The sequence below is a fragment of the Brachionichthys hirsutus genome, chromosome 9 (genome assembly GCF_040956055.1).
Source record: "Brachionichthys hirsutus isolate HB-005 chromosome 9, CSIRO-AGI_Bhir_v1, whole genome shotgun sequence".
Taxonomy (NCBI): domain Eukaryota; kingdom Metazoa; phylum Chordata; class Actinopteri; order Lophiiformes; family Brachionichthyidae; genus Brachionichthys; species Brachionichthys hirsutus.
Window position 1 is genome coordinate 14,829,758 of NC_090905.1, and position 15,159 is coordinate 14,844,916.

At 53.5% G+C, this 15,159-nt stretch overlaps 2 protein-coding genes across 2 annotated transcripts; one reads left to right on the top strand and one right to left on the bottom strand.

Moving 5' to 3' along the window:
* The first annotated feature begins 189 nt into the window (after window positions 1–189).
* plppr3b (phospholipid phosphatase related 3b) lies at window positions 190–4,016 on the top strand. Its single transcript, XM_068743690.1, has 7 exons — window positions 190–279; window positions 967–1,152; window positions 1,408–1,534; window positions 1,679–1,874; window positions 1,948–2,005; window positions 2,089–2,262; window positions 2,664–4,016. Exons 1-7 carry the CDS (start codon window positions 190–192, stop codon window positions 4,014–4,016), a joined length of 2,184 nt encoding a protein of 727 aa, XP_068599791.1.
* A 2,524-nt stretch (window positions 4,017–6,540) lies between these two features.
* misp (mitotic spindle positioning) lies at window positions 6,541–14,843 on the bottom strand. Its single transcript, XM_068743630.1, has 6 exons — window positions 14,787–14,843; window positions 10,155–11,443; window positions 8,590–9,062; window positions 7,113–7,324; window positions 6,890–6,928; window positions 6,541–6,801 (listed from the first exon to the last, which is right to left on the bottom strand). The coding sequence occupies exons 1-6, from the start codon at window positions 14,841–14,843 to the stop codon at window positions 6,712–6,714; spliced, it is 2,160 nt and encodes a 719-aa protein (XP_068599731.1). The 3' UTR covers window positions 6,541–6,711.
* Window positions 14,844–15,159: the final 316 nt, after the last annotated feature.

Genomic DNA, 15,159 nt, shown 5'->3' on the forward strand with positions numbered 1-15,159 from the left:
AAAGCAGCCAATCAGAGAGCAGCCACGAATCCCTCTTTGCCTAAAGTAGAACCCTGAGGAACCCCAGGTTCTGATAGAGGGTTCTTCCTCGTGTGCGTGTGCGTGTGTGCGTGTGTGCGTGCGTGCGTGCGTGTGTGTGTGCGTGCGTGTGTGTGTGTGTGTGTGTGTGTGTGTTGCAGCTCCGTCAGCATGATGATGATGATGATGAACTCAGAGAAGATGAAGAAGAAGCCCCCGAAGGACAGCGTCACTCTGCTGCCGTGTTTCTACTTCGTGGAGGTGAGTCGAGGCGTCACATGACCCCTCATTCAGACTCCGCCTGTTCCCCAAGCCGCTCTGTGATTGGACGGTGTCATAGCACGTAAACGTCCTCCTGTGAATGTTGGAGGCGTTTCCCATCGGGGATCATGTTGCTGCGCTAATAACCTGTACTCACCTGTACTCACCTGTACTCGCCTGTACTCGCCTGTACTCGCCTGTACTCGCCTGTACTCACCTGTACTCGCCTGTACTCGCCTGTACTCACCTGTACTCACCTGTACTCACCTGCACTTACCTGTACTAACCTGTGCTCACCTGTCCTCACCTGCACTCACCTGTACTCGCCTGTACTCGCCTGTACTTGCCTGTACTCACCTGTACTCACCTGCACTTACCTGTACTAACCTGTGCTCACCTGTCCTCACCTGCACTCACCTGTACTCGCCTGTACTCGCCTGTACTCACCTGTACTCGCCTGTACTCGCCTGCACTCACCTGTACTCGCCTGTACTCGCCTGCACTCACCTGTCCTCACCTGTACTCGCCTGTACTCGCCTGTACTCACCTGTACTAACCTGTGCTCACCTGTCCTCACCTGCACTCACCTGTACTCGCCTGTACTCGCCTGCACTCACCTGTCCTCACCTGTACTCGCCTGTACTCGCCTGTCCTCCCCTGTCCTCGCCTGTCCTCACCTGTGTGCAGCTGCCCATCGTGGCGTCCTCGATGGTGTCTCTGTACTTCCTGGAGCTGACCGACGTGGTCCAGCCGGCCCGGGTGGGGTTCCGCTGCCGGGACAGGGAGCTCAGCATGCCCTACGTGGACGGAGGGGACGAGCTCATCCCGCTGCTGATGCTGCTGAGCCTCGCCTTCGCTGGACCCGCCGCCTCGGTAGGACCGCCAGAACCTGCTGCTGTCGCCATAGCAACCACCTCACCCTGTCCTTTGCATCGCCCTCCCTCACTGCGTCCATGTCCCGTCTCCTGGGTCGTCCTCTCCTCTGGACATGTCCAAAGTCCAACCCATCAAAGTCTATTCTTGTAAAAGATGATTCATTCTAAATGAACTTAGAACACATGTAATACGACACTAGTATTCCCTGCAGGACTCAGGTGCTCATGAGGGCGTGTTTGTTTTATTCACCAGATCATGCTGGTTGAAGGAATCGTCTACTGCCTCCAGTCCAGACTGAAGCTCCGGAGACCTGAAGGAAGCATCAACGCAGGAGGATGTAACTTCAACTCCTTCCTGAGGAGGACGGTGCGCTTCGTAGGTAAGGCCCCGCCTACACCTGCAGCCACACCTGCATCCACGCCTACATCCACACCTGTAGCCACGCCTACATCCACGCCTACATCCACACCTGCAGCCACACCTGAGCCACTCGTAGAACCTGGCGCCTGCTGTCTCTGTCCAGGTGTGCACGTTTTCGGCCTGTGTGCGACGGCGCTGGTCACGGACATCATCCAGCTGTCGACAGGACGCCACGCCCCGTTCTTCCTCACCGTGTGCCGACCCAACTACACGCTGGCCGGGGTGTCGTGTGACAGAAACGCCCACGTCACCAAAGACATCTGCTCGGGTCACGACCAGCACGCCATCATGGCCGCCAGGTGGGACGCCCTCTGCCGTTCTGTCGTTGGGGCTGATGGAATCTAATGCTCCGCCCTTCTTTGTGTCCTGCAGGAAAAGTTTCCCTTCCCAGCATGCAACGCTGTCTGCCTTCGCAGCCGTTTACGTTTCTGTAAGCCGGCGGACGCATTTCACCCGGACGGGCGCTCGTCTTCCGCCGAGTCATCGATCTCAGTAACGCCGTCTCGCTTTCAGATGTACTTCAACGCGACCATCTCCGACAGCACCAAGCTGCTGAAGCCCGTTCTGGTGTTTGCGTTCGCCATGGCGGCGGCGTTGACGGGCCTGACTCAGATCACGCAGCATCGCAGCCACGCCATCGACGTCTACGTGGGCTTCCTCATCGGGGCCTTCATCGCCGCCTACCTGGTGAGAGCCGGAACACCTGGGCTGTTAGCAGGGCGCTAGCACACCCCAAGCTAAAAGCTTTGTAGCCAAAACACCTAGCATGAAACGGGTGTTAGCAGGGTGCTAGCACACCCCGAGCTAAAAGCTTTGTACCCGAAACACCTGGGCTGTTAGCAGGGTGCTAGCACACCCCGAGCTAAAAGCTTTGTACCCGAAACACCTGGGCTGTTAGCAGGGCGCTAGCACACCCCGAGCTAAAAGCGTCGTAGCTGAAACACCTAGCATGAAACGGGTGTTAGCAGGGCGCTAGCACACCCCAAGCTAAAAGCTTCAGGGCACGTCCCCCCGGGAGGAGACCACGGGGAAGACCTCGGGACCCCCCCGGGCAGAGGGAAGTCTTAAAGGCTCGCTTTCTTCTTCAGGCCTTCCACGCTGTTGCCAACTTCAAGTCCTCTGATGACATCACTCCGCCCCCGCCTGCCCCGCCCCCAAAGGAGGACCCTTTGCGAGCGCTGACTGAGCGAGGACACGAGTCCGTCTACAACAAGGGTCCCGCCTCTGCCTCAGAGAGTAACGATGAGATTGCGGCGGCGCCGGCCCCCCTGGACCGGATAGCCCCCCTGGGGCCCCTGCAGCGGGAGCAGGACTCCATGGGGAGCCTGAAGAGGGCCAGCGTGGACGTGGAGCTGCTGGCTCCTCGCAGCCCCATGGGCAAGGAGACGATGCTGACCTTCAGCAACACGCTGCCCAGAGCTAGCATGAACGCTAACGGGGGGCTGGGGGCCAGCACGCCGGAGCCGGTCCAGCCGGTCCAGCGGCGCCTGAAGGCGGTGCAGGTTCCCATGGACCCCATGCGATCGCAGCAACTCATGTCTGAGTGGAAGCAGAAGTCCATGGAGATGAGAGGCCTGAGTGTCCGGGACGAGACGGGGGCCAGCGAGGACGGATCCGGGCTGGGGACAGACGACGGGGGGACCCAAGTCCCCATCTACCAGCCCGCAGTGCAGTCTGGGAGGACGCCCTCGAGCCGCAACCCCACCCCACCACCAGGGGGAGCCAAAGCTGTGGCTACCCCCAGACCTCCGCAGATCCCCGAGGCTGGACCCCCCCCAGTTTCTCCAAAGAGTGCCCTGACCCGGGCCAAGTGGCTCGCCATCCGGGAGAAGACGGGCGGCGAGGGTTCAGCCCGCGCCGCCGCCAACCAGCCGCGACTCATGCACGTCATCGCCATGTCGAAGCAGCAGGGCCTCCTGCCCGCCCCCCCCTCAGGAGACAAGTCCTCCGAGACCACGTCCACCTGCTCAGGTACCTCGTCCACCAGCGACTCCCCTCGCTCCCGCCCAAACTACGAGCAGCGCGAGGGACCAGGTATAATAACGGTGGACGCCCACTCGCCACACCATCCCGTCGTCCAAGCGCCGCCCCAAGCCCCGCCCCTCGCAGGGAACGGGAACCCGTGGGAGTGGGCGGGGGCGTCGCCCAATGGGCGGGACCCACGAGACACGTATGACCTGAACAGCCTGACCCGAGGAGACTCTGCCGCTCGTGGCAGCAGCTTCCGTCCACACCGAGCCGCCTCGCCTCGCGGCGCCATCGACCCCGCCCCCGCCCCGCCCCCCCCTAACCCACAGGTGGAGGTGTCAGCGGAGGCCCAACACAGGGAAATGGCCATGAGACGCAAGACGGCGCTGGTTCTTTTGGATCGAGAGAGTCGCCACCAGACTGAGCAGGAGAACTTTTATAAGAGTTTGCACGGCCGAAGGTTTAAGGAGTAGTCCCTGACCTTTCAGAATAAAAGCCTTATTTACAGCGAGGTTCTGCTGGGTCACCATCCAGGGGGGTCCGGTTCTCCGTTGCTCAACATAATAGTTTTATCTAACATCCTGTCCACCACGGACGGGACAGATCTAACATCCTGTCCACCACGGACCGGACACTTTCATCCTTCATCCTCGTCCACAGCGTTGAGCTGCAGAACCGGATGCTGGGCGGTTTCCATGGCGACTGTTAATATTGTGAAGTTCAGACACAACAGCTCAGAGATGAGATTTTAAATTTTTGAAGCACAAAAAATGCAACAACCACCAATCCCAAGTTCAGGATAGACCCCGCCTCCTGTGAGGGGCGGGGTCTATGCCAGTTTGTTGCAGTGAGATGAATCTCCTTCCACTGATTGTATATTACCATCATTTGTTGTGATGGTTTGGTTGCTATAGTGATTCTCAGCATGTTTGTTTGTGTGCTGCTTTCTGATTGGTCGACCCTGTTTGTATGCGTGTGAATCTGAATGTTTGTTTATTAAGGATGATTTAAATACTTCCCAGAAAAAATCCATGAGACAAAGATAAAACGTTCCAGAGAGAATCCATGAGACAAAGACAAAACGTTCCAGACAGAATCCATGAGACAAAGACAAAACGTTCCAGACAGAATCCATGAGACAAAGACAAAACGTTCCAGACAGAATCCATGAGACAAAGACAAAACGTTCCAGACAGAATCCATGAGACAAAGACAAAACGTTTCTCAGACAGAATCCATGAGACAAAGACAAAATGTTCCTCAGACAATCCATGAGACAAAGACAAAACGTTCCTCAGAAAGAATCCGTGAGACAAAGACAAAACGTTCCTCAGACAGAATCCATGAGACAAAGACAAAACGTTCCTCAGACAGAATCCATGAGACAAAGACAAAACGTTCCAGAGAGAATCCATGAGACAAAGACAAAACGTTCCTCAGAGAGAATCCATGAGACAGACAAAACGTTCCAGAGAGAATCCATGAGACAAAGACAAAACGTTTCTCAGACAGAATCCATGAGACAAAGACAGAATGTTCCTCAGACAATCCATGAGACAAAGACAAAACGTTCCTCAGAAAGAATCCATGAGACAAAGACAAAATGTTCCTCAGAAAGAATCCGTGAGACAAAGACAAAACGTTCCTCAGACAGAATCCATGAGACAAAGACAAAACGTTCCTCAGACAGAATCCATGAGACAAAGACAAAACGTTCCAGAGAGAATCCATGAGACAAAGACAAAACGTTCCAGAGAGAATCCATGAGACAAAGACAAAACGTTCCAGAGAGAATCCATGAGACAAAGACAAAACGTTCCAGAGAGAATCCATGAGACAAAGACAAAACGTTCCAGAGAGAATCCATGAGACAAAGACAAAACGTTCCTCAGACAGAATCCATGAGACAAAGACAAAACATTCCTCAGAAAGAATCCATGAGACAAAGACAAAATGTTCCTCAGAAAGAATCCGTGAGACAAAGACAAAACGTTCCTCAGACAGAATCCATGAGACATTTAGGGAACTACGAGGGAATCGTTTCAAAACAAATATTCCCATTAATATTTGATGATCAGAAGAATCCTCGGATTGATTTTGTTATCCTGCACAGAAACAGATCAGGAATCCTGGAGCGTCTGTAAATAGGAGTTATTGAGCCGATTGTGGGCGTGGCCTACTGCTAACGTGTCTGTGTGTGTTGCATGAGGTCATCTCAGGCTGAAGATCTCACTCGACATTTCCATTTGAATGTAAAACATATTCAGAATCTAATCTGTGCATCTGTGACTGAAAAAAGAGAGTAAAAATACACAAAAAAATACAACTGCTGCTATGAAGTGTATAAAAATAAGAGCGAGTTGGAGCTGGAGAGCGACGCTGCATGCTCTGTGATCAACGTTCAAATTAAAGGTCCTCGACAGAAGCTTTTAAGTCGTTGTTTTATTATTGATCTTCACCAGAACACAAATCTGATCGGTTCTAAACGACTGAAGGTTTGATCAGAGGATTCACACACACACTGCGCCGCCTCCAGGCTCATTATGCAGTTTCCATGGCAACGATGTTGATGGCTGATGATAAGGCCGCTCTAACTGAGGCTTACTATTATTTATTTTAATGCTTTAACAAAAGTCAACGTAGAATTATCTATTCTGAACCCGATTCAAAGCCGGTCGGAACCAGCACACCCACATCTCCATCCAGCAGCAGGCGTGTTACCATGGCAACAGCAGCCGAGAATACATGGACGTGTGCGTGCGATCAGTTCATCATTACAATAACTCGCTGTTTTCACGACTATACGTCTTTTATTTTGAAGGAGCCAGAGCAGTATTCAGAGCTGCGATCTGATTGGACGACGGCTTACAGGCCGCAGACGGAGCTGCACCCGAACCAGTTTATAAAATGTTCATTAAACATGAACACGATACTCAAAGCGTCTTTCTGATAGTTTATAGACAGCGAGGGGGCGTGGCCTCATCTACAACAGCCAATGAGAAGCAGTGTTTCTCTGGGGTGTTCAGAATTAAACCATTTTAATCTCAGCTGAAGCAGGAAATCAGAAAAGACTAGTCGGCAAATAAAACCTGTCCTACTGAGCCCCCCCCCACACACACACAGGTCCTGGTCCTGGTCCCGGTCCCGGTCCCGGTCCTGGTCCGGGTCTCATCGATCCCCCCGGTTGGCAAACACTCCGGCCTCCCAGCGCAGAGCTCGCTGGTTCTTATGGCAAATCACACGAGTCGACTCAACAACCTGGAAAGCAGAGAGACAGAGACACAGACGATGAAGACGACGAAGACGAGTTATGCTGATGGAGGTTCGGTTCCGGTAAACGGGTCACCTCATTGTTCACGTCGTCCACCGGCAGGATCCCGGCGTACTGAGAAGACAAAGAACCAGAGAGGAACCTTCAAAGAACGTCTCCATTTCAAACCCGTCCTTTGTCCTTTGTCCTTTGTCTCACTAGAATAAACTTTATTCACCACAGAATGCACTAATACCACCTCAGCTGTTAGAAGTCAACCTTTACTTTGAAAGGACACAGCAGGAAACCTGAGACTCACTGAGCTCTCCTCCAGCTTCAGCTGGGCCCGCCTGTCCTCAAAGTCCTGCAGCAGCGTCTCCGTCAGTCCTCTGACAGGAGGAGGCGGCGGCTGGACCTCCGCCGGGGGGGCGGAGGAGGTCCAGGGCTGGACCCCCGCCGGGGGGGAGGAGGAGGAGGAGGAAGGCGGGCGGCCGAAGAGGTGAGGACACGGAGAGGACCTGCTGGACGTCCCTGAAACACAACAGAAGGACACACATGAATGACATCATCGTGACCTCGTACCTCCCAGAGTGATGTCATCAGTTTCTGATTGGATCCCTGGGTCGCTGAGACGACTTTGGTCGTTCTCGCTAACAGCATCCAACAACGCCGGTCGGATGAAGGTCGACGCGTCACATCAACAACATCCAACTGGAAAATAAGGGATCCAACAAACCATCCAACAATCCATCCATCCAACCATCCACCCACCAACCATCCATCCAACCAACCATCCAACAATCCATCCATCCAACCATCCATCCAACCAACCATCCAACAAACCATCCAACAATCCATCCATCCAACCATCCATCCAACCAACCATCCAACAATCCATCCATCCAACCATCCATCCATCCAACCAACCATCCAACAATCCATCCATCCAACCATCCATCCAACCAACCATCCAACAAACCATCCAACAATCCATCCATCCAACCATCCATCCAACCAACCATCCAACAATCCATCCATCCAACCATCCATCCAACCAACCATCCAACAATCCATCCATCCAACCATCCATCCAACCAACCATCCAACAAACCATCCAACCATCCAACAAACCATCCAACAAACCATCCATCCATCCAACCATCCATCCAACCAACCATCCAACAATCCATCCATCCATCCAACCATCCATCCAACCAACCATCCAACCATCCAACAAACCATCCAACAAACCATCCAACAAACCATCCAACAATCCATCCATCCAACCATCCATCCAACAATCCATCCATCCAACCATCCATCCAACCAACCATCCAACAAACCATCCAACAATCCATCCATCCATCCAACCATCCATCCAACCAACCATCCAACCATCCAACAAACCATCCAACAATCCATCCATCCAACCATCCATCCAACCAACCATCCAACAATCCATCCATCCAACCATCCATCCAACCAACCATCCAACAAACCATCCAACCATCCAACAAACCATCCAACAAACCATCCATCCATCCAACCATCCATCCAACCAACCATCCAACCATCCATCCATCCATCCAACCATCCATCCAACCAACCATCCAACCATCCAACAAACCATCCAACAAACCATCCAACAAACCATCCAACAATCCATCCATCCACCCAACCAACCGACAGCTCAAGGCATAGAGTCTGTAGGTCCGGACCGCCCCGGCGGTACCAGAGGACCGGGACTGTTCCAGCACCAGGTGTTGAGGAGGACGAGGACGAGGACGAGGACGTACCTTTGCTTCCAGGTGGGTAGAACTGCCTGATGGACATTTGTTCAGCCTGTTCCACCAGAGGAGCAGGACAGAAGGTCTCCACGCTTGATTCCTTCAGGTCCCGGAGCTCCTGCTCCCGTCTCTGATCCTCCTTGATCTCCTTCTGGATAAAATCTGGAGGACCTCGTCCTCTTGACCGCAGGCCAGAGGACAGCAGGTTGTCCCTCCAGGTCCGAGGCGTTGTCGAAGGCATGTCACCGAGCGGCGTCCCTACTGGAGAGGACAAGTGGGGAGAGGAGGACGTTTTTTGGTCCTGAACCTGAGAGACGCTCACAGAGCAGGACCACGGAGCCGAATGAAGACGGACGATGTCCAATTCCGTTTCTGCAGAATGTCGATGAGGACAGCACGGTGGCAGGAAGACGTCGTCTCCTCCAGACTCACGCAGAGGTGTGTCTCCTCGTCGCTGGTCCTCATCTTGTTGGAGACCGTGTCTCCACGGGGCCCCTCCCTGCTTCTGAGGTTCTCCTTGTTGGAGACCGTGTCTCCACGGGGCCCCTCCCTGCTGCTGAGGTTCTTCAGGTTGGAGACCGTGTCTCCACGGGGCCCCTCCCTGCTGCTGAGGTTCCTCAGGTTGGAGACCGTGTCTCCACGGGGCCCCTCCCTGCTGCTGAGGTTCTTCAGGTTGGAGACCGTGTCTCCACGGGGCCCCTCCCTGCTTCTGAGGTTCTCCTTGTTGGAGACCGTGTCTCCACGGGGCCCCTCCCTGCTGCTGAGGTTCTCCAGGTTGGAGACCGTGTCCCCACGGGGCCCCTCCCTGCTGCTGAGGTTCTCCTTGTTGGAGACCGTGTCTCCACGGGGCCCCTCCCTGCTGCTGAGGTTCTCCTTGTTGGAGACCGTGTCTCCACGGGGCCCCTCCCTGCTGCTGAGGTTCTCCTTGTTGGAGACCGTGTCCCCACGGGGCCCCTCCCTGCTGCTGAGGTTCTCCTTGTTGGAGACCGTGTCTCCACGGGGCCCCTCCCTGCTGCTGAGGTTCTCCTTGTTGGAGACCGTGTCTCCACGGGGCCCCTCCCTGCTGCTGAGGTTCTCCTTGTTGGAGACCGTGTCTCCACGGGGCCCCTCCCTGCTGCTGAGGTTCTCCTTGTTGGAGACCGTGTCTCCACGGGGCCCCTCCCTGCTGCTGAGGTTCTCCTTGTTGGAGACCGTGTCTCCACGGGGCCCCTCCCTGCTGCTGAGGTTCTCCTTGTTGGAGACCGTGTCCCCACGGGGCCCCTCCCTGCTGCTGAGGTTCTCCTTGTTGGAGACCGTGTCTCCACGGGGCCCCTCCCTGCTGCTGAGGTTCTTCAGGTTGGAGACCGTGTCTCCACGGGGCCCCTCCCTGCTGCTGAGGTTCTCCTTGTTGGAGACCGTGTCTCCACGGGGCCCCTCCCTGCTGCTGAGGTTCTCCAGGTTGGAGACCGTGTCTCCACGGGGCCCCTCCCTGCTGCTGAGGTTCTTCAGGTTGGAGACCGTGTCTCCACGGGGCCCCTCCCTGCTGCTGAGGTTCTCCTTGTTGGAGACCGTGTCTCCACGGGGCCCCTCCCTGCTGCTGAGGTTCTCCTTGTTGGAGACCGTGTCCCCACGGGGCCCCTCCCTGCTGCTGAGGTTCTCCTTGTCTCCGGTTGTCCTTGTGGACCTCACGCTGAACGCTCAGGCGGCTCTCGTCTCCGGCTTCGACCGGCGTCGGCGGCGCCTGCAGCCGTTTGGTCGTGATCTGGACCATCTCCGCGCCGCTGTGCTTCAGTCCCCGAGAGAGGCGGAGCTTTTCCTCACGCTCCTGAATTAACCGAATCTCCCTTTCGATCGGGGTCTCGTGGTCCCGCGCCGCCGTGGCGCTCCTGCTTCCGTGACGGCCACTGACCACGACCTCGCCCACGTCCACAGACCGCTTTACGGAACCCGAGTCCAGGTCGTCCAGGTCGTCCAACACACTGCGCCGGCACGCCACCGGCTTCTTGTCCGGACCGTCTGGCGGTTGAGGCGGGGCCCCCCTCCGACCCGCCCCGTTCAGGTATGAACATGACCTGCTGAGTGTTTTCAGCTGGTCCTGTTCCACCTGCAGAAACTGTTCTCGCGCAGCGTTGAAGTTCACCTGTCCCTGGTCCACGGGTCCGGCTCCGGGCTCAGGGGGCCACGGGGGCCACGGGGGCTCTGGTGTGGAGCGGCCAGGACTGGAGCTCAACCCGAAACCCTCTTTGAAGTGGTTTGGGGACCCGGTCAGTGGCGGCTTCTTCTTCGGGGCTTGGCTGCGGATGATGTCCTGCCGGACCTGCCGGTCTTCTTCCACCCGGACCACTTTGATGTCTTTGTCCAGACCCGCTTCGTACTGCGAGTCTTCGTTGTTCTCTGGGAAGAGACTTTGCGGCTTCCTGTTGCTGGCGTAGGTCTGTAGTTTGAATCCGTTGTCCTCCTTCAGGGTCGCCAGGTAAGCCGTCCTCTGGGGCGAGACCATCCAGGCTCGGTTCAGCTCGGCCTCTGGACTCGTTGGGTCCTCCACAAAGGAGTAGAACCCACAGTGAGAGCCAGAGCTGCTGCTGGGGCTGCTGGGGCTGCTGGGACACGTCTCCCCATCCTGCTGGGCCCCGGCCCCGGCCCCGCCCCCCTGCTGTGAGGAGACGACCACCGAGAAGTGACCGTGAGCAGCAAGGACAGGGTCGGTCAGGGGGGGCCCGGCGACGGTGTGCAGGTCTGACGGCTGCAGCAGAGGGGAGAGAGGTCTCAGCGCCCACTTCCTTGGGGTGTCCATGGCAACAGGGGGCGCTGTGGCGCACGCGGGGGGCGGGCGTCGTGATGGAGGAGGAGTTTCACAATCCTGACAGTCACCTGCCGAGAGTCTCTGAAACGAAAGACACGCCTGTTACCATGGAAACCACAGAGAGGTCATTACACTGGGGAGAGAATGATCACCACGGTAAAGACAGAGTAGGCCGTTTCTACGGAAACCACCGCATCAGGCTTTTCTGGGAGGAGTCAGTACTGGATGACGAAATGACCCAAAAGTCTCAGTCTTGCAAAGGATTGTGGGATTCTGAGTCTTTCAGGTCAAACGGTTAGCCTAAAATATCAATCAATAATCATTTATAATAAGAGTATTTAGAGAATATTAGTATATTGTTATTATATAAAATGTAATTAAAAGACATGTTTGTGTAGCTTCAGTCAGCAAGGTCAAACGCTTTTATTATCGTATGCACACGCACACACACACACACACACACGCACACACACACACACACACACACACACGCACGCACGCACGCACACACACACACACACACGCACGCACACACGCACACATGCACACCCACACACGCACACGCACACACACACACCTACACACACACACATGCACACGCACGCACACACACACATACACACACACACACACACACACGCACGCACACACGCACACATGCACACCCACACACGCACACACACACACCTACACACACACACATGCACACACACACGCACACACACACACACACACACACACACACACACACGCACGCACACACGCACACATGCACACCCACACACGCACACGCACACACACACACCTACACACACACACATGCACACGCACGCACACACACCTACACACACACACATGCACACACACACACGCACGCACACACACACATACATAAACACACACACACACTGCTATTTGGGTAAATGATGAAGGGTAAAAAAGAAGAGTCAACTGGACTTGAAGACGTTTCACCTTCATCCTGGAGTCTTCTTCAGTTCTGAGAGACGTTTAGATCCTTAAACTCCTGTTGGAGCAGGAAACAAAGAAGGGGCCGAAACCACCAAGGCAACCGGACTCCCAGGAGCATTAGCATTTCCTTTATGAATGCTAATGCTCCTGGGAGTCATGAACCCTGACTAACGAATCAAGGTGAAGGGTTGTTGCCCCGCCCACCCTCAGGCGAGCCGTTATGCAGAGATGCATCCAGGTGTGTCTTTTGGGTTCAGAGGTCAGTCCTGCATTGTGTGCTGCTGATAGATGGTGTCTTCGTCCTCCTGTCTTCCCTGGACATTTCTGTCCTGTGTCTTTACGCTTAATTAATAACAATAATATAGAAGTAGAAGTACTTGAGAAAAAGTTCTTGTCATCTGTTTTTTCTGAGGAATATCAATAAAGTTTTTTATATCTGATTGATCTGCGACAACCCATTTTACTGCCAGCGTTATCAGAAGGTACTTTGGATCCAGGAGTCGTCTCGGTTAGCATTGCTAGCGTTTAACGATCCTGACGGGTAGTTTGTAATTCTGCTGACAGTCAGACAAACCAATCACATGTCAGGGGCGTAAAGATCAGTCTACCTGAGGACAGGTAGACCAGAGACGCTGGTCTACCTGTGCGTCTCCATCTTCTCTAAAGCCAGGTGTGTCTGACCAGCGTCTCTGGTCTACCTGAGGACAGGTCTCTGGTCTACCTGTCCTCAGGTATTTAATCAATGTCTTCGTTCGAGTCAATCGGTCGCTTCAATCCATTCAGAAAACAAACAGATGCCGGCGCGTCTGTAAAAGCAGCTAGCATTACTTTAGCATCCTAGCATGTTATTTATTTATTTATTTATTTCTGGTTTATTTGAATGTGGACAAAGACAAAACATAGACACATGTAGCACAAGTATCTGATGCCTGCATTATAGCGCTTATAGCTGAAGCTAATTTGCAGCACCTGTCCACAGATGGGCTTCCAACACAGATATCCATTTCCAAACATGGAAAGGAAGGAAAATTGTTTTAAAAAGTCATCTATGCGATTTTATCACAGAACTAAAACAATTAAGAATAAAACAAGACAGTAATAAAAAAGAAATGTTAGAAATAAAACTATGTACACATTTAAACATGGGTACAGTGCTGCTGCTTGCACATCCAAGATTTCGTTTCTTTTTTGAAGGAGACCAATTGTGTCATAGATTTTAGGTGGACAGGGAGCAGATTCCACAGACTAGCACCTTTCACAGAGAGAGCGGATTGTGCGAAAGATGTTTTTCGGGGGGGCACCTTACAGTCCCCACCTGAGGCTGCCCGGGTGGACCTGTGTGTGTGGGTGATAAGCCCCGCCTGCTGCTGTCAGCTGATAAGCTGTTTATCAGGCGGACTGCAGGCGACAGACAGAAGGTCAGAGGTCACCGCGGGCTGGAGCAGGTGGACGCCATGCGTCCTCCATCAGGACAGGAAGACAGAGGTGTCAAACATGACCTCACCTGCCTCGTTCTTAAGGTCTCCCTGATCAATACCTCCGATATCCAACGCCACGAGGACGGGGATCAACGCATGACTCAGCAAAAAGCCTCGAGCCGTCACCTGTAGGTGGCGCCAAGGGCAGCGCAGTCGACTTCACACAGCAAGGACGAACGTTCACGTTCATTCATTCGGTGGACAAATAGAATAAAGTTTTATTTCTTCCTGAATTTGAACAATTTATACGTTTATAATATAAATTACATGAAACGTCAAACTCAAAATAATCAATCGATCAATGAATCAATAGTCACCGTCACATTGAACGAGCAGTTAGTATTTTAAATGGGAACATTTTCACCGTCTTTGTACATTTAAATAAAGATTCTTTATTTAAATAAAGTGGTTTCCTTACCTGAGATCAGTTTCTGTCTGCAGCAGCTGAAGCTCAGACTGAAACACTGACGGGACAAAGATCAGCTACTATCGGCCAATCAGAGGCTCCGCCCACCACACACACACACACACACACACACACTCACACTGACAGTTGTCACCTTTGAACTCGGAGCATCAAACAGCTCTTTGAAGAAAATGTATTTAAATTGTTTTTGGCTAATTGCTATGATCAATATAAAAATTGGTTTCCTGATGTTCCTGCTCTATGTGGATCCAGATGATGCATCAGGGGTCGGCACGGCAACAGGCGGGGTGCCAACGGGACGCTGCCCCTGCAGGCGGTGCAGATCATGACGGACCTATGAAGGCCAGACGTTCGATCCAGATCCAGATCCAGATCCAGATCCTCCATGGAAAACCAGAATCAGCTGATGATAAACACGACGTAGGAGGAGCTTTACAGGCTCGACCAATCAGGCGCTGTCTTGAGGCTGATCCCAGTTCAGCGATGTTAACTTTAGACATTTCCCCACTCCGATTGGCCGGTTTCCTGTCCCCACCGCTCCGGATCTCACCTTGGTGTCCTCCAGGCTGTGACAGAGGACCCGCCACGGAGGAGTGTACCTGAACATCCCGGCTCCGACTGGTTCTGGTCGGTCCGGTCAGCAGGAACCAATCACAATCGAGCTCTTCAGATGAAATGCAAGCGGTCAAAACAACACGGACAATTGCGTAAATTATTTTGTATGTACACATATATAATACACATATATATATATAAGTGTGTGTGTGTGTGTGTGCGTGCAAAAGCCCTTGTGAACAAACATCGGTGATGTAAACAGATGACATCACTCGTAAACATGATTTCAGACTGAGCTGTGTCCAATCAAATAGCTTGAATGCTCAAAGTGGGCGGAGCTGACATTTAACATTTGTTCCCATAAAATG

Coding starts and splice junctions, on each gene's coding strand:
- misp (XM_068743630.1), bottom strand. CDS start 14,843: ATGTTCAGGTACACTCCTCCGTGGCGGGTCCTCTGTCACAGCCTGGAG. Junction 9,063..10,154: donor CAACAAGGAGAACCTCAGCA/GCAGGGAGGGGC, acceptor GGCCCCGTGGAG/ACACGGTCTCCAACAAGATG. Junction 6,929..7,112: donor TGAAGCTGGAGGAGAGCTCA/GTGAGTCTCAGG, acceptor TTGTCTTCTCAG/TACGCCGGGATCCTGCCGGT.
- plppr3b (XM_068743690.1), top strand. CDS start 190: ATGATGATGATGATGATGAACTCAGAGAAGATGAAGAAGAAGCCCCCG. Junction 280..966: donor CGTGTTTCTACTTCGTGGAG/GTGAGTCGAGGC, acceptor ACCTGTGTGCAG/CTGCCCATCGTGGCGTCCTC. Junction 1,875..1,947: donor CACGCCATCATGGCCGCCAG/GTGGGACGCCCT, acceptor TGTGTCCTGCAG/GAAAAGTTTCCCTTCCCAGC.